This window comes from Leopardus geoffroyi, chromosome A3, assembly GCF_018350155.1.
Source record: "Leopardus geoffroyi isolate Oge1 chromosome A3, O.geoffroyi_Oge1_pat1.0, whole genome shotgun sequence".
NCBI lineage: Eukaryota > Metazoa > Chordata > Mammalia > Carnivora > Felidae > Leopardus > Leopardus geoffroyi.
Genome location: NC_059336.1, coordinates 119,919,564 through 119,946,319, shown reverse-complemented (window position 1 = coordinate 119,946,319; position 26,756 = coordinate 119,919,564). Strand labels below are relative to the sequence as shown.

Genomic DNA, 26,756 nt, shown 5'->3' with positions numbered 1-26,756 from the left:
TAATTTTAAATATAAAAAGATAATAAACATAAGAATCTTTCACTCAACTGATACACTGATGCACATATCTATACAGACACAGATGCACATGCACAGTAATCATTATCCACATATGAACTGAAAATTTAGCCTAAGTAACTTGAAAACTAAGGATGAACTGATTTTTATGGCATGCTTACCTGACAGAGCACATAGAACAAAACGGAACTCAGCAGAACCCTTATGTTGAAAAACAGGGAGTTTAGAAATCACTAAATTAATAAATAACCTTGGTAGGTTTTTAAGTCACTGGAAATTTTTGTATTCTTAGAAACCCTTTCATTAAAGTCTTTTGTTTGCTCTCCCTTGGTCATGTTACCAGCAATTCTTCCAACAAGAAATTCATTTGGGTAACAACGAATCTAACTTTTAAAAAGGAAATAATATTGGGGCACCCGGGTGGCTCAGTCAGTTGAGCTTCCAACTTCACCTCAGGTCATGATCTCACAGTCTGTGAGTTCGAGCCCCGCATCGGGCTCTGTGCTGACAGCTCAGAGCCTGGAGCTGCTTCGGATTCTGTGTCTCCCTCTCCCTCTGCCCCTCCCCCGTTCATGCTCTATCTCAAAAATAAATAAACATTAAAAAATATTTTTAATAAAATATAAATAAAAAGGAAATAACATAAATGTAAAGTTTTTTAAAGTAGCATGTGACTCATCCATACTTTAATGAATTAGTTTCTTCAAACTATTTTCCTACCCAAACACACCATGAAACAAATGGGAAAGGATCACTGGAGAGCTGAAAGGGTATAGAGGGAAATTTTTAAACAGGCATTTTTGGAGAAGCCCTTTTGGGATCCCAAAATGAAAGGTCTGGATTAGCAGAGTAGCCAAAGGGCATAAAACAAATAAGAGAGTAATCTAGGACTAGCATGGAGGTGGAGGTCACAGAAATAAACACAGATTCTGAAAAATGTGTTTTGTATACTGTTTACACTCTCATCTTTATCTTTCCATTTTTGACTTTTTCCCCTACTACTGTTTTCTCAAAAGCATGGTTTGTCCAGTACCAGTAAGATATAAGCAAAACCATTTCACCAGAGGAAAAAAAGAAAACAAACAAAAAAAAGAGCCAATGATTCTGTTTTATTTTAAAGTAAATAAAGGGGCATGTGGGTGGCTCAGTCAGTTAAGCTTCAGCTCAGGTCCTGATCTCGCAGCCCGTGAGTTCGAGCCCCGTGTCGGGCTCTGTGCTGACAGCTCAGAGCCTGGAGTCTGCTTCGGATTCTGTGTCTCCCTCGCTCTATGCCCCTCCCGCGCTCACACTCTGTCTCTCAAAAAATGAATAAATGTTAAAGCAAAATTTAAAGTAGGGGCTCCTGGGTGACTCAGCTGGTTGAGCTCAGTTGGTTGAGCGTCCGACTTTGGCTTAGGTCATGAACTCACCGTATGTGAGTTTGAGCCCCACACCTGGCTCTGTGCTGACAGTGAGAAGCCTGTGTGGGATTCACTCTCTCTGCCTCACCCCCTCTCATACTTGCTCTCTCTCAAAATAAATAAACATTAAAAAAAAAAAAAAAAAAAAGACTCCTTTAAGAGCCTTACTCCATCTCCTGATCCTACTCAAAAGAAAAAACGAGGCAGCAGAAGCAGCACTTACATTTTGGAGTCACACAGATGTGGATTCAAGTTTTATCACTAACTAGCTATGTAATTTCTTACTGCTTCAATGTCTTTATCTATGAAATAAAGACTTCAGAGAGTTTAAAATTAAATAGATCAGGGGCACCTGGATGGCTCAGTCAGTTAAGCGTCCAACTCTTGATTTTTGGCTCAGGTCATGATCTCACAGTTCGTGAGCCGGCATCGGGCTCCGCATTGATGGTGTAGAGCCTACTTGGGAGTCTCTCTTTCTCTCTGCCCCTCCCCCGGCTCACCATCGCTCATTCATTCTCTCTCTCTGAAAATAAATAAACTTTAAAAAAAAAAAAAAAAGATTTAAAAGGTCATGCATAAAGTACCTGACTCCTATCTTAGCCAGTGGCCATTTCCACTACTGATTAACTAAAGCATCTTGCTTTTCAATCTTACGAGAAATAACATAATAAAAAGAAAATATAGACTTTAAGAGAAACACAACCTTTCTAAGAAAGGTCACTCTGTAACTATTGCATATAAAAAAATACCAAATGCTTTTATTTCAGCTGGTCAGGATGCTGACATGTCTTAACTGGCCGGGCCAAGTTCCTAAAGAGCATGTCTCTGAACTAAAGAGGTGTGAAGGGCTGCATATAAGGACATACTATTTGGAGTAAAACAAGTATTAGCGAAGAAAACAGAAACTAAGAATAGAATACTTGTCATTATAAGCTATGGACATAGTTCTGAAAGAAATAAGCTGGAGAGAGATTAAAATCCAACAGATTTAAGTATCAAAAAACAATCTGTTGTGATTTTGCATCTTTGCAATATTTGGTATTTTTTGTTCATTTAGCAATATAGTTTATATATCTAAACAGCCAAAGCTATTTATTGCAATTATTTTCTGCTTTTGAACAGGAACTCTCAGTCTTGGCACAGCCACTTACGTCAAGATTCAGAATTCTTTTTTTTTTTTTTTTTTAAGTAGCCTCAACATGGGGCTTGAACTCATGACCCCAAGACCCAGAGTCACATGATCTATTGACTAAACCAGGCAGGCACCCCAAGATTCAGAATTTTGAAGTAGTCAGTTGATTCATTAATCTTACTAGTTTCTAGCATTTTCCAACTCACAGAAGTAACTTAAGAGTTATGGTAAACCTTATACAATTAAATGGTTTTGACTGCAAATGAGCTTCCCTCAAACTTCAAAAATAAAGACTAAAAAAGGCAAGGCAAGGCAAGGCAAGGCAAGGCAAGGCAAGGCAAGGCAAGGCGGCATCTGCAAATGTGATCAGACCAGAAGCAGCAGCCCAGTTCAGGAAGCCTCTTTGTCCTGGTCAGCCAAAGGCTACTAGCTCTCTCCCCTGATAGGATCAGCAGACCAGTGGCACAAGCAAGAGAAAGAACCATCATAATAAGCACATGGCCTGGAAAGCCTCTCTGCCTCCACAGGCTGGAGACTTCCTTTATCCCACATTTAGAGGCATCAGGCAGCCTGGCCTATGGAAACTCCTTCTACCCCCTCAGAAGAAAACAGCAGAGATCACTGGGAGCCTCTGTCATTAAATAAAACAACAAGACCCAAATAGCAAAGCAAAGGCTGTGAAAATTAAATTGTTATTGAATCACAGTCCACCAAGGGAGCCTAGAACTCACATGGTAAACCCAAGCAGTGTGAATCCCCGCTTAAATAAAAGATTTGAATTTAATAGGATCCAACATCTCCTAACATAAAAACTAAAACATCCAGGATCCGAAAAATAAAAATAAAAATAAAAAAATATCCAGGATCCAAATACAATAATCACTTATCATACCAAAAACCAAGAAAATCACAACCTAAATGAGAAAAGACAATCAACTGACACCAACACTAAGACAGATGTTGAAATTATAAGACAAGGATGCTTCTATATGCACTTAAAATTTTTCTTGAAACAGGGGTAGCTGGGTGTCTCAGTCAGTTGAGCATTGACTCTGGCTCAGGTCATGATCTCACGGTCTGTGAGTTTGAGCCCCACATCAGGCTCTGTGCTGACAAGTCAGAGCCTGGAGCCTGCTTCAGATTCTGCATCTCCCTCTCTCTGTGCCCCTGCCCTCCCCCCCAACCCCACACTCTGTCTGTCTGTCTGTCTCCCTCTCTCTCTGTCTCAAAAGTAGATAAACTTTAAAAAAATTATAAAAGAAACTTTACTGAAACAAATGAAAATATAACAAATAGCAAGGAAACTAAAGTTATAAAAAAGTTCATACCATGAGCCCAGAAAGAAAAGAAAGACAAAGAGTATTCAAAGGACTACTGGCTAAAAACTTCTCTTATTTGGTGAAAAATAAACATAAATACTCAAGAAACTCAATGAATCTAAATAAAATAAACTCGAAGAAGTCTGCACATGAAGACACATAATTAAATTTCTGAATACTAAATCCAAAAAAGAAGTCCTGAAGGCTGTCGGAGAGGAACAACACATTACCCGTAGGGAAATACTAATTCAATCAACAGTAGAGTTCTCATCTGACACCATAGAGACCAGAAAGACGTAGTACCACATCTTACAAATGCTGAACAAAATGAACCGTTGATTTTATAAAAATTCCTTAAGAATTCTAGATCTAAAGAAGTGTCCTTCATAAGCAAAGGAGAAATAAAGACAGTCCTAGAAACAATAAAACTAAAGAAATGTATTGCTAGCAGACCCACTCTCCAAGAATGGCTAAAGGAAGTTCTTTAAACAGAAAGATAAAAGAAAGGATACTAGAGCACCAGGAAAGAAGGAAGAATAGAAGCAAGCATACATGCAATAGACTAACCTTCTCATGAGGTTTTAGCTAATATTTGATGATTGAAACAAAAATTAAAACATCATGTGGTAAGAACCTAAATGGAATAGCTTCCACACTTCAAAGTGGTAAAATGTTCATACCATCAGAATGATAAATCATATATTGTACACTCTAATATCCAGAGCAAACACTAAGAAAATTAGGCAGATATACAAAGAAATGCACTATAAATAAGTCAATATGGAACCCTAAAATAATCCATGGGAAGGTAAGAAAAGAAAAATAGAAGAACAAGAAACAGAAGAAGCAAACAGAAAACAAATAATAAAATGGCAGGCATAAACTCTATTAATAATTAACCTAAACATAAATAACGTATATACACAAATTAAAAGGCAAAGATTAGCAGACAAGGCTTAAAAACCCCACAATCCAACTATATGCTATTTATAAGAAATTCATTTCAAATTCAAAGACACTGGATCTCTCAAATGTTGCTGGTGGGAATGTAAAATGGTACAATCACTGTGGGAAACAATGTGAAAGTGTCTTTAAACTAAACGTGCATGGGATACCTGGGTGACTCAGTCGGTTAAGTGTCTTGACTTCAGCTCAGGTCACGATCTCACGGTTTGTGAGTTTGAGCCTCACATTGTGCTGTCTGCTGTCAGCACAGAGCCTGCTTCAGATCCTCTGTCTTCCTCTCTCTCTGCCCCCCCTCCCCCGCTAGCACACTCTCACGCTCTCTCTCAAAAATAAACATAAAAAAAAAAAAAAAACCAAAAAACTAGGGGCACCTGGGTGGCTCCGTTGGTTAAGTGTCAACTTCAGCTCAGGTCATGATCTTGCAGTCCGTGAGTTCGAACATCAGGCTCTGTGCTGACAGCTCAGAGCCTGGAGCCTGCTTCAGATTCTGTGTCTCGCTCTCTCTCTGCCCCTCCCCCACTCACTCTGTCTCTCAAAAATGAATTAAAAAATTTTTTTAAAACAGCAACAACAAAAAACTAAATATGCACTTACCATACAACATCAGCAACTGCACTTGTGGGCATTTACACCAGAGAAAGGAAAATTCATGTTCACACAAAAACATGTATACTTTTCATAGAAGCTTTATTTGTAACGGTGAAAAACTGGAGACAATTTAGATGTCCTTCGATGAGTGACTAGTTAAATAAACTGTACAGCCATGTCACTGAATACTACTCAGCAATAAAAAAAGAAACGAAATACTGACACAGACAACAACCTGGATGAATCTACAGGGAATTACACTGAGAAAGTCAATCCCAAATATTATATATTTCATACAATTCCATTAATACAAATTATTGAAATGACAAAATTACAGAAATGGAGAACACATTAGTGGTGGCTGGCCTGAGGAGGGTGGATGGAGGTTGTACTAGGGAGGTAGGTGTGGCTATGAAATCGGCAACACAAGGGATCCTCTTGTTGATAAACCTGTTTTGTATTTTGACTGTGGTGGTAGATACATGTATCTATATACATGTGGTAAGACTGCACAGGGTCAAATACACATCCACATGTGCACATACACACACACACACACAAGAGTACAAGTAAATCAAGCAGACTGTATCAAAAGCAATATTCTGGTTGCTGATACTGTACTACGGTGCTGCACACTGTTACCACTGGGAGAATCTGTATAAAGGATGATTTCTTACAACTGCTTGTACCTTATATTTTCCTGTTGTTACTCTAATTTTCTACAGTGAGCAATGTGTAGACATCTGTTGGTTCTGCCTGGCTAAATACATTCTCTCTTCTTCTGGAAAGAATGTACACTTTGCTTTGGGGAACTATGACCTACCCTACTGGAAACACTCTTGTAGGACTGGCCATCAAGATCTCACCATGCCTCGGGGCGCCTGGGTGGCGCAGTCGGTTAAGCGTCCGACTTCAGCCAGGTCACAATCTCGCGGTCCGTGAGTTCGAGCCCCGCGTCGGACTCTGGGCTGATGGCTCAGAGCCTGGAGCCTGTTTCCGATTCTGTGTCTCCCTCTCTCTCTGCCCCTCCCCCGTTCATGCTCTGTCTCTCTCTGTCCCAAAAATAAATAAACGTTGAAAAAAAAAATTTAAAAAAAAAAAAAAAAAAAAAAAAGATCTCACCATGCCTGGACACTGAACCAGCCAGGTTCACTCTTCCTTGTATGTTAACCCTGAACAGAAGAGACACAGACTAATTCATCCCAGCTACAGAGTCCTAATGAGCCCATCCATTAGTTCTAGCTACCTGATCTCTGAAGTTAACTTACTTCTCTCAATTTCAGGGTTTGTTTCTTTCCTTTGAGGTTAGGAGCTACCACCCCACATTCTTCAAATATATCCCATTTTGCTTAAGTTCTTCACATTTGGTTCCTGTTATTTGCACCTAAAGAACCTAATCAATATAAGGCCCCCTCAAAACACACACACACACACACACACCACAACACAAAAAACAAAAACACCTTACCTAGTTTTAAATTTTTTAAATAATTTTAACTGTTCGCACGAACCGAATTAAGGTTTTCTCCATAAACTGATACTAAAAAAATGAATAGATTCTTATAAACGAACTTAATAGAATGCAAATTTGGCTGCAGTTAAAAAAAGATTTAGCTGTAACTAAAAGCCATACGAAGTCCAAGTAACATGAAAATACAATAATGTGGTTCCTATTCTAAAGTCTCACAGCTAAGACAGATAATTATAATAAGTAATTATAACATAAAAACTGTTTTAGAAGAGGTGTGTTTAATGCTATGTCAACACAGAAAAAAAGCGAATTCAATAAAGGATCCAAACTATGAATTTTAACCTGTTCTAGCCTGGTTTTAAATTAAGTATCATTCTCTTAGAAGACTTACCAATATTCCCTCTATATCAGTCAGAGCATAAACATATATTTTCAATATTATGGTCATAAAGCAAATGTTAGCTCACACAATTCCAATCTGAAATATTTTTATTATTATTCAGCATGAACACTAGGTATTCCAATGCTAATATGTCAAATGATAATTTTAATAAAGCCAAATATAGACTGGTTTCTAAAATTATGACCAAATAATGATTACAAACTAAAAGGACAAAAAAAAGTCACATATAATAAATATTTACATAGGACTTCTACTCTTATTTAGTTTCTGGACTAATTATTTAGTTTTATAAGTAAAAATCACGCATCCAAAGATGAGTTCAATTAAACTTGTAAAAGTGTACTTTATCATTATATATACTTCCTTAGAATAAAGTAATACTTCTTACCTTCTGGAGTTGGAATGCACCCCAAGAAAATGAAAGAAAGAAAAAAAAAAAGCTTTTAATTTTAACAATAAAACCAAAAAATAAACTCTCCCTTCCCCTCTCAGCAATATCCACAATTCTTCAAATTAGCACCCTCCCCCCACTTTGCTATATAGAACATTCATTTCCTCTTTAGAATTTACAAGTTAGCCCAAAATATCACGTTGTCTAGACATGCAGTTAAACTCAGATAAATAGTCTAAACCATTTCAGATAACAACTGCATACCTTAATTATGTGACAAACTAAAACTATTAAAGCAGTTTTGAGTCAAATGTGGATACAATGAGTATTCTTTAATATTCTTCCCATGCATTTCAATTTCAAGGAGCCATCATAAAGCCATCAGCTATGGACCCTAAGGTTTATTAGTTTCCATAATGAATCCACTACTGTGAAGCTGAGTAACAATGGGTAAGAATACTCTTTTCTGTTAATATGCAAGCATTTGCGGATTTTTGTTTCTTCATTATTAAGCCTTTTTGACATCCCTACAAGGTTTGTGTGCTTGAAAGCAGACTGCAACAGGCAGATAAAGAAAACACAGGCTGAATTCAAAGGTATCAGCTAACTTTAGATAAATATGGTATCAATTTAATCAGTAATATTCTTCATTCTTTAACTGAGTTCTTTCCAGTATATCACCTTAAGGCAATTCAGCTTGGCAAACAGTCCAATGATCTATTCTGCAGAGATAATGATTTCTGCTGAAAACTAGTAGAGAATGTTGACTTTATTACCCTCGCTACATATTTTACAAAAGAAGAGATGGGGAAAAAATTAGGTGCTCAGATTAGTTTTTGGTATGAGGTAAGCTAAAACATTATTTTAATACCATGTGAAAGAGATTATCTTGTTCATAAGTAAATGTATTAATACTAATTAGATGCAATTGGGACTCCTCCAAAGAGGTAAAATTTCAATCTAGCAATTGTTTATTGAGCATGATCTTTGTTAGATGGTTCCCAGGTTCTTTACAATTCCAACTCTAAAGGAGCTTGCTTGGGATACAAGACTGAGACATTAAAAAAACAAAAAATCAACTCCTTGTTAGGGAACAAATTGGAGCTCTACAAAACAACAATATAAAGATTTAAAAGTTCCATTACTGTAAATTCTTTAAAAATGTAGTGGCCCTTTCAGAAGTCAAGTTATTATAATGGCTGAGGTTTTTGTTCCAAATTCTTCCAGAAAGAAATTTACAGTTAGATAACAACTATCCTAAAGTTATTATGTACCAGCACATAATACAAGACTGATTTGAAAAATCAAGCAAATACACTAATCAAAAGAGTAGGAAGAACTAGGGATATACAGACAGTATGATATATTAATAAGAACAAAACCAGAAACAGTAAGCCTGGGTTTCTAGCTTCACAGAACCAGTTGTCTGACCCTGACCAATCTCCATGGGCCTAAATTCTTCAATAATAAATTGACATGTAACGGTACTATCCCAATTAACTATTCCAGCTATAACATTCTGTGACTGAAATAATGTGACTGATTTGGAAAAGGAGTTGGGGAAGGGAGGCAAGGGTGAGGAATACAACAGGGATTACCTTTCTGGGGGTACTGTTAATCAGGGCCATCATGCTGTAAACAGCTAGAGAAACTTCATTTGCAAAAAAATCCAATTTTTTAAATTATAATTTAAAAGCTAGGTAGTTGGCTACACTCTTTTATTAGCTACATAACTTATTCTCCCACATCAATTTTATGGTGTACAAGATTCAAATTCATGACTCACCAAGATTATTCTTGTATATCATGAACCCTTGGGACCACTCATAAATGGTCTAATTCAGAAAATAATCTGTGGATGATAAATTCATAATACCAAGAATCTTCCTAATTTCTCTTTCCTCTTCTACTTATGAATGGAAAGAAATAGTAGTAAGAGAAAAGGGTTTCAGAAAATAGTTATTTTTCTCTTCTTTGCTAAAAGCTCTCTTTCTCTAATAGCAGATATAAGAAGAGTCAAGGTAATACAGCTAAAGGATGAACAAAGCAGGTTAAGAAAACCTGGGGGGGCGGGGGGGAAGGGGGCGCAGGGACTAAAAGCAATGGCTAATTTAGAAGGAAGGCTTGAAGTCCTATACTTAAACATTAATGGCTGCCACAGCTGATGAAGGGGAGAAACCTGTTGTACAAGACTAAGGAAAGAAGTAGTGAAGAGTGATTAACAGTAAAGGACTCATGGGAATTGTATAAAACATACACAAACATTTGACTTATGGAGTATTCTGTGTATGTTGCACCAACAGTATTGCATACTTAATGTCTATGTTTAGTTGTTTGCTTTTCTGATAAGCCAAAATATTCAATTTGCACAGTCTCTTGAGTTCGTCTCTGTTGGATATATACTGCATTGCTGAAGTAATAAAATGCCTAAGATTGACTTCGAAACAGTCCAGGGTGAGAGGACAATTTATAATTTAGCTGGAGAATGTATGCTTTTCTTTCCATTTGCAATTTTCTAAAAGTAAAAATTTATATTTAGGTAACTGTCTTCAGTATCTTATTAACCGAGACTTGTAACATAAGTGAAAGTACATTATCATGAAAGGAAAGGATGCATTTTTGGATTCTATAACACACCAGAACTCTTTACTCAGTGATGTGCCAAACGGGTATTAGGTATTAATCTCTGAAAATAGACACCTACTCTACAGCTCCAGATCACTGTTACCTTTTAGCTGCGACCTTGAAATTTATACTATAACCACGCCCTGCACCTGAATACCTCCTCACCCCTTGTAAGGTTCACAACTTTTTTTTGAATCCACAAATACATGGTCAGTGAATCCTTTAACAACTCCTCACTTGTCCAGTCATTCCTCAGTTCTTTTCTATAGTAAATAGCAGCTATATAATCAGGAAGCCTAGAAATCATTTTTTATTTCCTCTTTCCTTTTACCTTCCACATCCAATCCGTCAGCAAGTCCTGAAATATGTATCCTAAATCCATCTATTCTCCCCAGCACTACTTACCAAATCCAAACAAAACACCACCATAGTTTGCCTGCTCTAGTAAAGCAGCCCCTTTATTAGTCTCCTTAACCCTTTCAACTCCTACTGCTGCAGGCCATTCTTCATAAATTACATTCATCTAAATATATATATTTATCTAAATCATAATTCAGACTACATATCATCTGGTAATTATCAGATGCAAATGTTTGAGGCAGGTGTATTATTTCCTTTTGAGAACTGACTACATGTTTGGACAGAGTGATGCTTAAACATTTAACCACTGGTTAAATTCATACTGGTTTACTGTGTTCTATTCACATCCACTTACTCATTTGGTACAAAAAACTGGCTCCGATTACAGAACTACTCAACATGGAGGTTTCAAACACTAGTCATAAAATATCTGTGTTAAGTAGCCTATACTAGACTATCTGTGATAAACCCCCTTCCTATAGTTTTAAAATGACTGAAAAACAAAGGCTACACCAAAATCTGGAATTCTATTCTAAGCCAAAGAAAAACACAATGATTTTGAACTGAAATTTCTGGATTAATTCATGTTTCCATGAACTCCACAAATTTAAAGCTCAATCCAATTTCATGATTTAAAATTGAGTGAGACTTGGTAAGAGCAGACCCACAGTAGCCTCTCTCTCTTTCTGGCTGGTTGCAACTAAAACTTGTAAAAATACAGAAAGCAACTTCCCACACAAAAATTTGTACATGGATGTTCACAGTAGTATTATTCATAATAGCCAAAAAGTGAAAATAACCCCAATGCCCATCAACTGATGAATGGATAAATAAAATGTGGCATATGCATGCAATGGAATATTATTCAGCAATAAAGGAATAAAGTACTGATAAATAATACAATATGAATGAACCTTCAAATCTTTATACTATAAGAAAGGAGCCAGTCAAAAAAGACCACATATTGTGTGATTCCATTTTATGAAATATCCAAAATTGGCAAATCCATGGTCAGAGAAAGCATATTAGAGGTTGCCTAAGGCTGGGGCACTGAGGGTGGGGCAAGGAAAAGGAATGACAACTAATACTGAAGGGTTTCTTTTGGGGATAATGGAAATGTTCTGTACAAATACATTAAATAATAAACCACTGAACCATATGCTTTAAAATGCTTTTATGGTATGTTCATTATATGCCAATTTTTAAAAAGCAACTACCTTAAACATTAAAAATTAAGAAAGCTGGCACATTTGGGAAGTCTAATTTGATTTGTATGGGAGTATGTAGTAAAGAATTTACCTTTACCCAAAGAGAGGTCTGGTCTTTGCCCTTGGATTAAGAAATATTCACTAGACCTTTTGAGAGACTTGAGCCAGCCAGATAACACTGGCAAAAGAAGGCAGCAGAGAGGGGACAGTAAAATAAAATATAAGGAAAAACAGAAAATAGTGAAATGGTAGAGTAAATCTAATCATGTCAATGATTATCAGATAGAATATTTCTTTAAAAAATACTATGTGCTGTCTATACAGTTTAGCTGGAGTGAAGATGGAAACAAATCAAGTAAAACAAAATGGTATATGGGGCCAGACAATGATTTCAGTTATTCTACTGAAAAACTACTGAAGGCTGTTGTGCTAGTTATCAATTTATTGACTTTTAGCTCCAAATCCAGCTTCCTTTGTCCTCTCTGTAGTAGTGGAGCTGGACCCTATAAACACTTCTCCTCTGCCAGTTGGCTCAACGTTAAGTTTGTCAATAGTGCACTGGAGGAACACTACAGCATGAAAGGGCGCTTTTCTTTCTGGTTTTACTGTACTGTTGCCTGCCTGCTCTTACGACACGCAGCACCCAGCAACATGAAGGACACTTGACAGCCCTCCACCTTCAGCAAGGTTCAGCAGAATGCCTGTGGGTGGCTTCCCAGAAAATTCTGCTGGAGCCTCAGCTGGCTCCCAGTGAATGTGGGACAGGTGCCCAGCAGGAGGTTTTCCAACAAGTTCTTCTAATACTCAGTAGGGAGTTTCCTAAGTGCTAGCCCAGGCTACAGCACTAGTGAACTTTGTCATCCACAGGACCAGAGCCCTACCTTGTCCATTAAGATCTGAATAACAGCCTAGGGACATGGAGGGGTCTCCTTAGGTCACACTGCCTCAGCCCTGCAGGTACTGGCTGCTCCCTTTTAATAGTTAATTTCTGGTTAACAAATTAATAACTAGTTAACTTAGTAATTTCCCTGTTCAAATTACCATGTAGCTTCTGTCTGTTGACTAGACCCTGAGACTTATAAAACTGTACAGCTCAAAGACTGCAGAAAACCTCTTAAAAACTCTTAAGTTCTTAAAGGAACCAGTACCTCTGTCCTTCTCAGTCAGGAGCCAATCACTTACCTTTTAATACTATTTTTGTGACAAAATATATGTAACATACAAGTTACCATTTGAACCTTTTTTTAAAGTTTATTTATTTATTTTGGGGGGCGAGGGGGCAGAGAAAAAGGGAGAGAGAGAATCCTAAGCAGGCTCCACACTGCCAGAGTGGAGCCCGACGCAAACCGTGAGATCACAACTGAGCCAAAATCAAAAGTCGGACACTATACCAACTGAACCACCCAGGTGCCCCCATTTGAACGATTTTTAAGTGTAGATTCCAGTGGCATGGAGTACATTCACAATGCTGGGAAACCATTACCACTGTCCATTTCCATAACTTTTTCATCATCCCAGAAAGAAACTTTATACTAATTAAACAATAACTCTTTATTCTTCCCTACTCTCAGTCCCCGGTAACCTCTATTCTACTTTCTGTCTCTGTATCAGTCTGCCTGTTCTAAGTATCTCATACAAATGGAACTGTACAATATCTGTCCTTTTTTTTTCCTGTCGTCACATCACTATGTGTCCTTTTGTGTCTTATTTCACTTAGCATGTTTTTAAGGTTTATCCATGTAGTATGTATCCGAATTTCATTCTTTCTTGAGGCTGATAATATTCCACTGAAATTATATACTACGTTTTATTTATCCACTCATCTTTTAATGGACATTTAGGCTGTGTCCACTTTAATGTATTTTAAAATAAAACAATAGGATGTGGAATAATCAAACTTAAGTGAGCTTCTTCAAAATGGGGAAGATGGGGAAAACTACAAAGGGAAAAAAGAACTGAAAGCCACGTACTATGGATTGAGGAATGGAAATTAAACTGTAAAAAGCAGCACATCTTTAATAAAGATATTATCTATTTCATTCAGTAATCTAAAAACTTTAATGATTATAAGACTATCATTTAACACATCACTGCAGCAAGAGAATAAGCTGTAACTGCATCTGAATGTGATCTCCCAACTACTAATACTTCACATATATAACAAGTAGGTTTTCAATGTCTGACATATGCCAAACACAAAAGAGAAGGGGGACAAAGAGCAAATTTCACTCCTCATGGAGCTACCTTAATGTAAGCAACAGAGAAGCTTGATGACTTTTTTAAGATCACAAAAATATGTGACTTCAAACTTTAGGTGGTATGAAGAAATAAACAGAACACTATAATACACTAAAAAAGGAAATATGCTCTAACTTCTAAAGTCAGCCAAAGTGCTCTGAAAAAGACATATTCAAACTGACACGTAAAAAATAAGAGGTAACTGAGGTAAAAGCACATTCCTTGTTAAAAAGTCAGCATATGGGGCCGGGGCGCCTGGGTGGCGCAGTCGGTTAAGCATCCGACTTCAACCAGGTCACGATCTCGCGGTCCGTGAGTTCGAGCCCCGCATCGGGCTCTGGGCTGATGGCTCAGAGCCTGGAGCCTGTTTCCGATTCTGTGTCTCCCTCTCTCTCTGCTCCTCCCCCGTTCATGCTCTGTCTCTCTCTGTCCCAAAAATAAATAAAAATGTGAAAAAAAAAATTTAAAAAAAAAAAAAAAAGTCAGCATATGGGGCGCCTGGGTGGCTCAGTCGGTTAAGCGTCCGACTTCAGCTCAGGTCACGATCTCGCGGCCCATGAGTTCGAGCCCCGCGTCGGGCTCTGGGCTGACGGCTCAGAGCCTGGAGCCTGCTTCAGATTCTGTGTCTCCCTCTCTCTCTGCCCCTCCCCCGTTCATACTCTGTCTGTCTCTGTCCCAAAAATAAATAAACGTTAAAAAAAAAAAAAAAAGTCAGCATATACAAAGGCTGAAGTAAGAAAGAGCTTCCCTACATATTTGAGAATTGATAACATATAATATTTAAAGCTATGGGATTGGACAAAATTGCACTTAAGTTAGAAGGTAATGAGCAAAGGAAAAAAAAAAACTGAGAAGGAAGGAGGAGAGAAATGTTTGTAATTGCTTCAGGTAACAGAGTTTCAAAAAGGAAGGCGTAGTCAACCGTGTTAAATAATGCTTAGTAAGAGTAACTAGAAGTCCCATGGAGTTAACAAAATGGAAGTCAATGGTGACTTAGAAAGAACTGCTTTGTCGTTACACAATTGCATCACAACAATGTAGTTTAACCAAGAGCAGCTACTTATAAATTGTTACCACGAAGTGAAGCCAGAAGCTATTTTTGCTGACTCTACCATTTTGCTATTTTTTTCTAAATCTCTTTTTTTCCCCTTCTTTTATTTATTTACTATTCTTCACATATTTACTATTCTTGCCTGCTTCCTAGAAATGATAACGATAAGTGTAAAGTCACAGAGCTTTAGTATATTGGAGCCAGATGACCCTGCACCTGTCACTGAGACCTAAGGGACTGAGGGTAGTTTACTCTCTACACACCAGATATCCTGGTCTATGTCCCCGGTGTGCATCAAAAGTCTAATTTTAAGGGGGAAAGAAATGAAATCTCTTGCCCATTCATATTCTATAAAAACCCCATAGTGTTATAAAAAAAACATTAGAACACCTTAGCAGAATTTGTTCCGCAGAACCACAAAAATCACTACCTTTTGCTCCTGTAGCTTTGTACAAATTGATCTGTTGTGACATGGACATTATGCTTTAATCTAATAAGTCTTATCTAATTCAAATAAAAATTTAGAATTATATCACTGATAAATTAAGTGACTAATTTTTTAATTTACAAAAATGTTTAAATGTTCACACAATTTCTGAGAGACTTATGTTACATAAAGTGAAATACACTAATTTTACTTCATTCCTTCAAAGTCATAACACAAACCTATTTTATTCCCAGCCTATTGACGTTTGGCCACAAATCAAACAAAATTTTTTGAGCTGTTAGCAAACAAGGGCAAAAAAACTGAATTTTGTATTCAAGAAGATGAGAATTACAATCTAGAACACACAACAGCTATTTATCAAAAAATGTATTACTGTCCGTTTACAAATATTTTACCATAGCTCATTATTACTCTGGCATCTGAGCTGAACAATTCTCCAGTGTGACGGACCATCCAGCACAATGTGAGACATTTAGCATCTTGTTACCTGTTAAATGCCACCGTGCTCCTGTACTTTCTAGTCACTTTGACAATCAAACACAGCCCCATAAATTCTGAACACTTTCCCTAAGGGTATTTACACAATACCACCCCCACTTGAGAAAACTAGTAGCAGTTTTAAAGCTACTTTAACCATTTCCCATCTTAATGAAAATGTCTCTCATGTAGACTCCCAGATTTCAACGTTAACAATACAAAGTATGTTGAACATAACTTTAACATTTCTTTTTTATTTTTTTAATGTTTTAACTTATTTTTGAGAGACAGAGAGAGAGAGAGAGAGAGACAGAGGACAAGTGGGGGAGAGGCAGAGAAGGGGAGACACAGAATGAGAAGCAGGCTCCAGGCTCTGAGCTGTCAGCACAGAGCCCGACGTGGGGCTCGAGCTCGTGAACAGCGAGATCATAACTTGAGCCGACGTCGGACACTTAACTGACTGAGCCACCCAGTTGCCCCAATTTTAACATTTCTTGATGACAGAAGGTCTTGTTTATGAAGTGACTATTACGTGCTATTGTAATAGAAGGCTCTTAGAAATTAAAGTGTGTTTTATCTTTGGTCCTGTATTAATTGACCCCAAGCTGTTTTATTTGTACATATAACTATTATTTGAAATACATACTGCTCTATATGTACCTTTTCCATTTTATTCTTTTTGGTCAAGGTTATTTCTTCCTAGATTGTCTATTTCTAGCACTCTCCCTGCACTAGAGAATACTTGTTACATGCTACTGACCAAGCTTATTAAATTAAAAGCCTGAACTCATAGATGAAGGTTTGAAGATGGCTCCAGGCCTTCCTAAGAATTAAAGTGCATGGGATGGAAAAAGATACATTCTAAGAATTTTTTTTTAAACATACTTGTGGTTTTATAACTGTGCTATGACTGAAAACTCCAGAGATCTGACAACTGAATAAATCAGAAATTAGCAAAGCAGTTATTACTAAATCATCAATCTTCAGGGCTAAAGTACACTGCTATATACTACAAAACACTCTAATCAAGTATTATAATTATTACTAATAATATTTAAGTAACTCACCTGATTTCTTTTAGTCCTTCTCTCTGGATAACTTGAAGAATTTCTTTATGACTCATGGGTGTATTGGGGTATTTTTCTAAGACCTGAGAAACAAGTATATAATAATAAATTATTTCTTATTTTAAGTTCTTATTATAATTATGTGTATAATTATAGTTCTTATGCTTATAACTATGTATTAATTTCATCCAGCACATACATATCCAGGGACTTTTCATCCCTTTAATTTTGGGACAATAAGAAAAATGGAAAATTAATGGAATATAAACAGGTTCTTCTCTCTTAGGCACAAACAATATGTCAAGTCCTGAAACAGAAATGGATCAAAAAAGATTAAGATTAATAACTAAATTATTTATTAGTAGTGTTTAGTATAAAATTATGTACTTTCTGCCTCCACCCCCATGTCACATGCCTAACTGTGGATCTACTATAGGTAGTTTGAGATTATCATCTTTACATTCCCAGCAAAGCTGAGTATGGCATGAATGCTCAATAAATTCTTAACCAAAACAAATGAACAATACAGTTGTAACAAAATTTCCTGGTTCTGGTAAAAAAGGAGTAAGCATAGTTTCTCTCCTGCTGAATATGACTAAAAACCTGGTCGGAATGCATGGAGCAGCTATCTGAGGTAGCCATCGGGTTGGGGTACAAAACCACAACTAGAAGTTTTACTAACCCCTAAGTGAGTTTCCTGATTTTATTTGCTCTGGGACCACTCAGTCTAAACTCAAAGGCAGTACAAATTCAGAACTGTCCACTAACAGCAGGCAGAAATGGCTCTCAAGAGAATTCTTCTCTTTTTTGATCTGAGGACCAGTAAAGGGGTCCCCTAGGGAGAGGCGGTTTTCTGAGGTTTCCCCCCTTTCTCTTGACCTATGCCCCCAGACAAGCCAAGACAGCATCCTTGGCAGTGGTGATATCAGCAATGGTTGAACAGGGACTGAAAAGTCCAACAAAACAGAACCCTTCTAATCCCCTAGGTGTGAAGGGAATCCACATGGCTTATATTCTTTCTCTGTCATCCTATTGTTTGCCATCAAAGGCAGATGCAGTTGTGGAATATACAGCAAAACAGAGAAATGAAAGCCTCAGCTGTCCAGCCACAGAACAAGGAAGAAGGGTCTGTAGGAGCCAGAAAGTTATCAGGGAGAAAGTTATTGCAAAGACAAAGGAGCCAAGAAAATGATACCACAAAGTTCCATAAACACTCCTGGGGTCACTCCAGAGCTATGCATGTGTGTGTCTGACCCTAATCATACTATCAGGTTCCCAAATTAGCCAGTAAGTGGTACACATGCAGAACAGATCAGAACAACTCTGCAAAGGCTTTGAAAACTAAATATTGGAATTTTAGTGCACAAAAGGTGGGTGGAAACTTGTGATCTGAACCTAACAAAGTCAAATAAATACCTGCTTTAAAACAAAGTCAAATAGGGGCGCCTGGGTGGCACAGTCGGTTAAGCGTCCGACTTCAGCCAGGTCACGATCTCGCGGTCCGTGAGTTCGAGCCCCGCGTCGGGCTCTGGGCTGATGGCTCAGAGCCTGGAGCCTGTTTCCGATTCTGTGTCTCCCTCTCTCTCTGCCCCTCCCCCGTTCATGCTCTGTCTCTCTCTGTCCCAAAAATAAACGTTGAAAAAAAAAATTTTTTTTAAATAAAAAAAAAAAACAAAGTCAAATAAATGCCTGCTTTAAATACCTGCAAAATTACTCTCCATTGGATTTAAATAAGACATACAATATGATAACATAACATTAAAATGTCTATATACAATCCAACATCATTTGACAACTGAACAACTAGCAAACTCTCAAGAACTCAAAGGGAAAAGACAACCTACACATAATAAATCCAAGATGACAAAGACATTGGAATTATCAAAGACTTTAAAGCAATTATTATAACCATGCTTCAAGTCAGGAAGAGGGGGGTGCCTGGGTGGCTCAGTTGGTTAAGCATCCAACTTTGGCTCAGGTCATGATCTTGCAGTTCTTGGGTTCGAGCCCCACATCAGCCCTGTGCTGACAGTTCGGAGCCTGGAGTCTGGAGCCTGCTTTGGATTCTGTGTCTCCCTCTCTCTCTGCCCCTACCCTGCTCACACACTTTCTTTCTCAAAAACAAATAAACATTAAAAAAAAAAAAAAAGTCAGGAAGCGGGCCACCTAGCTGGCTTAGTCGGTGGAGCATGCAACTCTTGATCTCAGGGTTGTGAGTTGGAGCTCCATCCACAGGGTGTAGAGACTACTCAAAAATAAAATCTTAAAAAAAAAAAAAAAGTCAACAAGAATATTCTTGAAAGAAACAGAGTGTCAGCAGAGAAATAAGATAGGTGAGTGTGTGTGTGTGTATGACTGTGTGAAACAAAATAAAATTTTAGGACTAAAAAATACAATAACCCAAAATTCCCTGGAGGCACTCAACTGCAGAATGGAGATAATGAAGAAAAGAGTCAGTGAACTTGAAGCTAAAGCAATAGAAATTATCCAATCTGATGAATAGACAGAAAAATGGTAGAAAAAAATAAATGAACAGGGCTAATGGGAAAGAATCACAAAGTGTAACATTCATGTTATCAGAATCCCAAAACGAGATGAGAAAGAATGCAAAAACCGTATCTGAAGAAACAGCAGCAGAAAACTCCCCAAATTTGGTTAAAGATATACACTTACAATTTCAGCAAGGTCAATGAATCTCAAACAACATAAATTCAAAGAAACCCATACCGAACGCTAAAACAACAAAATAAATTTGAAAGCAACCCAGGTAAAACAACCATTTATTTAGGAGAACAATTCCAGTGACTGTACATTTCTCATCAGAAACCATGGAAAGTAGAAATAGTGAAAAAAACATTGTAAAGTACTATAAGAAAAGGGCTCTCAATTCAAAATTCCTATCCAGCAAAAATGCCCCTTAAGAATAAAAGGGAAAGGGGGCACCTGGTTGGCTCAGTCAGTAGAGCATCTGACTTTTGATCTCGGGGTCATGAGTTCAAGCCCCATATTAGTATAGACATGACTTTTTTAAAAAATGGGAACAAAGGGGGTACCTGGGTGGCTCCGTCAGTTAAGCATCCGACTTCACCTCAGGTCATGATCTCATAGTCTGTGAGTTCAAGTCCCATATTGGGTTCAAGTCCCATATTGCTAACAGCTGAGAGCCTGGAGCCGACTTTGGATTCCATGCCTCTCTCTCTCTCTCTCTGACCCTTCCCCACTCACACTCAGTCTCTCAAAAATGAATATAAATGCTGAAAATGGAAAAAAAAAAAAAAAAAAAGAATGAAGGGGAAATCTAAACATTCCCAGATGAAGGAAAACTAAGTGTCTGCCACTAGCTCACTAGGTTTAAAATGATTTATTTTAAAAAATAAATTAAAATTTTTAAATAAATAAATAAAATGACTCCCTTTAAGTCAATCTGGTTTCCTCTTTTTTTAGATCCAAAGTTTAAGCAGAACTCTTATACCTAAATCATTTTCCATCCTCACTGTTAAAGAAATAAAGAACTAGGGGCACGTGGGTGGCTCAGTAGGTTAAGTATCTGACTTCAACTCAGGTCATGATCTCACAGTTCGTGGGTTTGAGCCCTGCATCAGGTTCTGTGCTGACAGCTCAGAGCCTGGAGCCTACTTCAGATTCTATGTCTCCCTCTCTCTCCACCCCTCCCCGGCTGACACTCTGTCTCTCAAAAATGAATAAATGTTTAAAAAAATTTTTAGTAAAATTTAAAAAAAATAAAGAACTCTTGGCAATTAAAAGATGCCAATGAAAGCTAAAATTGAACCAGTTCTCTATACTATACTACCAAAAGAATATTATTTAGTACAGCAAGTCAATAATAACAGATACAGGACTTGTATAATAGAAATCATTAAAGTCAGATACCCTAGATCAGCCATTAAGGTATCACGATGTGGTATCACCTACTACCACCTATGAAGAAAATACAAATAAGTGCTATACATTCTCTCAGTTAAATTTCACAGGAACTTTAAAAGGAAAACATTAATATCCCCATTCAAAAAGTGGGATAACTAAGGTTCAATAAGTAGATTTCCAAACACAAGACAGCAAGGGTAAGTGGTAGCCAGAATTCAAACTCAGGTCTATCTTGCATCACTACAGCACACTGTGTCCTGTGTCTACATCCATTTTCTCATTTGCTTAATCATAAAATCCAACAAACACACCTCCATTTATCATCTTCCTTGATCTCTCTGCTACATCTGACAGTGTTAGTAACCGTTCTTTTCTTAGACATTGCTCTCTCTAGACTTTTTTTCTAAAACCCTTCTTCTTAGTCTTCTTCACAGATGTCTTTTTCTATGCCCACCCTTAAATAATTTATAAGCATCAATCTGCAGCTTTTGCTGCTCATTCCACCAACTCTCCCTGAGTAACATCATCCATCCCCAAGTCTTCACCAAGCACCCGTATTTTGATAAAAGAAAAAGCAGCACAGTCTGTACATAACTACCTTTTATTTTTTTTAACCTTTTTTTAATGTTTATTTATTTCTGAGACAGAGAAAGACAGAGCATGAGTGGGGTAGGGGCAGAGAGAGAGGGAGACACAGAATCAGAAGCAGGCTCCAGGCTCTGGGCTGTCAGCACAGAGCCCAATGCAGGGCTCGAACTCACAAACCGTGAGATCATGACCTGAGCCAAAGTCGGTCACTCAACGGACTGAGCCACCCAGGCGCCCCCATAACTAACTTTTAAACATCAACCTTAGATTCTTCAGAAACATCTCAAACTTAGCATGTCCAAAATTTCACTTATTATCCTTGTCCAAATTAAGGCCCATATAGAAAACTGAGCCTTTATTTTATTGTCTATATATTAAAATATATACAATTACTGAAAATGAAAAAAAAATACACCATGGACATGGACAAATAATTCATAAAAGAGCTAATAACAATAGGATAACAATCATATGAAAAAGCATTTACATATTGAAATATTTACAGATGAAATTATATGATGTCTGGAATTTGATTCAAAATTATACAGGAGGAAATTAGGACAGAGGCTTAAATATAGCAAGACTGGCTATAAGTTGGTAATTATAAGAGCTACACAATGGGTACAAAGATATTCATTATATTATTGTCAACTTTTGTGTACACATTCAATATCCCATAATAAAATTTATGAAAAAAAAAAAAGAACCAGAACGTTTGACTTTACTAACAATCAAATATAAAACTCATATTCTCTAATGTTTTTCCCCTGCTAATTTAGACAGCAAAAACATGGCAATAAGTAAACACCATGAAATGAGTATGTACACATAATCCAGTACTACTGAGATAGAAGAAAATATTCATTATGCTACTCACTAAAAAATTTAAAGGCTACTTATCCAATAACAGGACACCAAGGAAACTGGCATATCTATACCACTGAATATTATACAGCCATAAATGAAAAGGGAACATGACTTGGGTATGGAGGCCTCCTCTCTAAGCCTCCCTCAAAACTAGATATGGAACTCAAGTTCTAGACACCAGAACGTGGTAACAGCAAAAACCAGATTTTCAAAAAGCCAGAGCACGTCCCACTTTGGCCCTTTCTCTACCCTGAGGCTTTGACAATGGAGGTGACAAGGCATCCTGACCCATACAGGTAAGGCCATTCCCTAAGAATGGCAGACTACTGACTAGACCGCCAGACCACTGCATGAAAGACAAATACACATCCAATCCATTTAAGGAAGTGTTACACACAGCCAAGTCTGTGCCTAACTAATATGACTGACCGATCTATCCACGGGACACGGGACAGCAAGTGACCTTAAAACTTAAATTACATTATTCCTCTGATTTTAACACTTCTTTTAATTAGCTAAAATTGAAATCTGAATTCCTTGATAGAGCTTAACAAATTCTACATGAAATCCTGTATCTTACTCTTCTTACATTACCTTCTTGCCCTTCTTCAAATATAACAAATTCATTCCTAACTCAGGGCCATTTGCATCTGTCCCACCTCCTGCAATGCTTTCCCCTGTAACTCTCTCCCTTTACTTCTTCAAAGAGATCCTGACCGCTCTAAAATACACTCAGACACTCACAAGCAACGCCACCACCTACACACACACACACACACACACACACACACACACACACACACACACACTTTATTCCCTTAGTCTGATTTTTCCCCAGCTTTAGTGAGACATAATTGACAAATAACCTCGTGTACGTTTAAAGTATACAATATGGTCATGTGATATTCTTATATACAGTTAAATGATTACATTAAGCTTTGTTAACTATCACATAGTTATTGTGCACATGGTAACAATTAAAAGATCTACTTGTAGCAAATTTCACAGTTTTTCTTTTTCTTTTTTTTTTTTTTTTTTTTTTTAAGAGAAAATGCATGCATGGACAAGCACCGGGGAGGGGCAGAGGGAAAAAGAGAGACAGAATCTTAAGGAAGCTCCATACCCAGTGCCGGGCCCATGGCAGGGCTCAATCTCACAACCGTGAGATCATGACCTGAGCCAAAATCAAGAGTTGGATGTCCAACCAAGCCACGCAGGAGTCCCATATCCTTAGCAAAAAAATACACAATATTGTTTACTACAATCACCATGCTGTACATTAATTAGATCACCAGAATTTATTCTTCTAATTGCTAGTTTGTATCCTTTGACCAACATCTCTCCATTTCCCCTACCCACCCCCAAAGCCTAGAAACCAATAACTTACTCTGTTTCTGAGATCAATTTTTTTAATCTATCTATCCATCTATCCGTCCATTTTTGAGAGACAGACAGAAAGAGAGAACAAGCAGGGTTGGGACAGAGAGAGGGAGGCAGAGAATCCCAAGCAGCCTCCAAACGGTCAGCATAGAGACTGACACAGGGCTCAAACTCATGATCTGAGCCAAAACCAAGAGTCAGATTCTTAACTGACTGAGCCACCCAGGTGCTCTGATATCAACTTTTTTTAGATTCCACATATGGGACCATGCAGTATTTGTCTTTCTCTATCTGACTGCTTCACTTAGCATAAAGCTCACAAGGTTCATCCTTGTCATATACGGCAGACTTCCTTCTTTTTATGGCTGGATAGTATTCCATTGCACACAGTAATTTTTTTTTTTCAGATCATCTGTATGACACCTAAGTTGTTTCCATGTCTCAGCTACTGTGAATAATGCTGCAATGAACAAAGGGGTGCAAATCCCTCTCTAAGACAGTATTTCATTTCCTTTGGATATATACCCAGAAGTGGGATTGCTGGTAGTTCTATTTTTTTTTTTAATGTTTATTTATTTTTGACAGAGAGAGACAGAGCATGAGCAGGGGAGGGGCACAGAGAGATGGGGACACAGCATCTGAAACAGGTTCCAGGCTCTGAGCTATCAGCACAGAACCCGACGCGGGGCTCGAACTCACAAACTGCGAGATCATGACCTGAGCTGAAGTCGGACGCTCAACCGACTGAGCCATCCAGGCGCCCCTGGTAGTTCTATTTTTTAAGGAACATCCATACTGTTTACCATAGTGTCTGTACCAACTGATGTGGCACAAAAAGAGTTTTTATATAGAGATATACACATAAAATATGGTCAAATAAAAACACAAAAGACTGATATACCTATTAAAACAATAAAACCTGAATTCACACACAAAAAAACTTCCTATGAAGATTATCTTCAGATGGTGCTGCCAAGATAATACATAACATTTTTTTACATTTCTCCCTTAATTCACACATATTTATAACTGCCTTATGGTTTATAAACATCACATAGCCATTCTATTTCATTTGATCCTCACAATAATCCAAGAAGGAAAACAGGTTTAGTTATGTCTATTTTACCAGGAAGTTAAGACTCAGAGAAGTTACAAAGCACAGCCTGAACTTAGATGGCAAAACTCTTAATTCCCCAAACTAGAGGATAATATTAACACTTTATACAAAGTGAAGAGTTCAGAGGTGCCTAGGTGGCTCAGTCGGTTGAGCGTCTGGCTCTTGATTTCAGCTCAGATCACGATCCCAAGGTCGTGGGATTGAGACCCACACAGGGTTCCAAGCTGGGCAGAGAGCCTACGTAAGATTCTCTCTCCCTCTGCCCTCCTACGGCTCATGCACATTCTCTCTCTCGCTCTCTCAAAAACAAAACAAAACAAAACAAAGAGTTCAATGATAAAAGACATACTTATTTTGTTAACTAAAATATGCTTTGGAATGATACAAACTGCCTCTGCTGAATAGTGGGTAGGTTCTTACCTCTTGAGGCAAAAACAAAAAAACTAACAGGATGACAGAAATGTCACTTACTCTTTTGATTAAGACAGGAATAGGATGTTCAACTGTAGAGATACAATAGAGACCTTTTTCTCACACGTGTGTTTTGAAACATGACAAAATTAGCTTAATGAAAATGTCAGCCTCTACATATGTCTATAAGTAAGTTGATATCTTAAGAGGTGGGTCCCTGGCTTTGTTTTTAGAAATGAGCAAGTACATAAAACTGAAAAACAAGATCCTGGTGGGGCCTGGGGAGATCCTAATATTTTAAAAACTGTGTTTCTCAAATTCTAGTATTAATCAGGCTAAATAAGAGTGTTTCACCAACTTCCAGTGAAATTCATGGTACTCCACAAAGAAATTAATTCCAGGTGCTGAGTTAAATCTATATACAGTCAGATATACCATACGTAAAGTAACAGGGTTTCCCCAATGATAATGCATATTCATTCTAGAATACTTATTCATTTATTTATTTTAGTAATCTCTACACCCAATGTGGGGCTCAAAATTACAACCCCAAGATCAAGAGTCACATGCTCTTCTGACTGAGCCAGCCAGGTATCCCCATTCTAGAAAATTCAGAATAACAACAAAAAACACAGATTTTATTTCACTGTATGTACAGAGGGCTTCTGCCATGACAGAACAGGACTTAACATGTTGGCATATCCCCTTCCAGGAGTTTTTCAGTAACATTTTACATAGTTGAGATTTCTTCTGCACATATCAGTTTGTACTATTTTAATATTAGAAGCCCTTTTTTGTAAATCTTGAGACATTTATTGATATATTTCATAGCAGCATAATACTCCAGTGAATATTATACACACATAAACACTAAATCACTTAATCCATTTCCTATTGTTGCATATTAGAATCACTTAAAGGGGTGCCCAGATGGTTCAGAGCATCTGACTCTTGGTTTCGACTCAGGTCATGATCTCACAGGTTGTGGGATGGAGCCCCACAATGGGCTCTGCAAAGTCAACTTGGAATTCTCTCTCCCTCTCTCTGCCCCTCCCCTGCCAGTACACACACGGTCTCTCTCAAAATAAACAAATTAAAAAAATTTTTAAATCACTTAAAGAAGCACTATTATTATTATCCTTACACACTGGACCAACAAATGCCAAGAATGAGACAGACCCTAATTTTATCCCTGATTCTATCATTTAGAGCTCTGTGACTTTGGAAAGTCAATCTCTGAACCTCAAATTCATCAGTAAAATGAAAATAAGAACAATATCTATAACTTATGAAAGACCATGTGCATCAAAGAGAATATTTTATTTTGAGCAGTTTCGTTTAGAACT

General features: G+C 37.5%; 1 protein-coding gene across 2 annotated transcripts in view; it reads right to left on the bottom strand.

Moving 5' to 3' along the window:
- The window catches only part of ASXL2 (ASXL transcriptional regulator 2), a 131,392-nt gene that overhangs the window by 65,023 nt on the left and 39,613 nt on the right, over positions 1-26,756 (bottom strand). Inside the window, exons 2-3 of one of the 2 annotated variants that reach the window (XM_045447497.1) lie at positions 17,163-17,245; positions 7,686-7,688 (exon numbers count right to left, since the gene is read on the bottom strand). In XM_045447497.1, coding sequence (XP_045303453.1) covers positions 7,686-7,688; positions 17,163-17,245 — 86 coding nt within the window. The remainder of the gene's footprint in view (positions 1-7,685; positions 7,689-17,162; positions 17,246-26,756) is intronic. The other variant, XM_045447498.1, reaches the window with a different exon arrangement.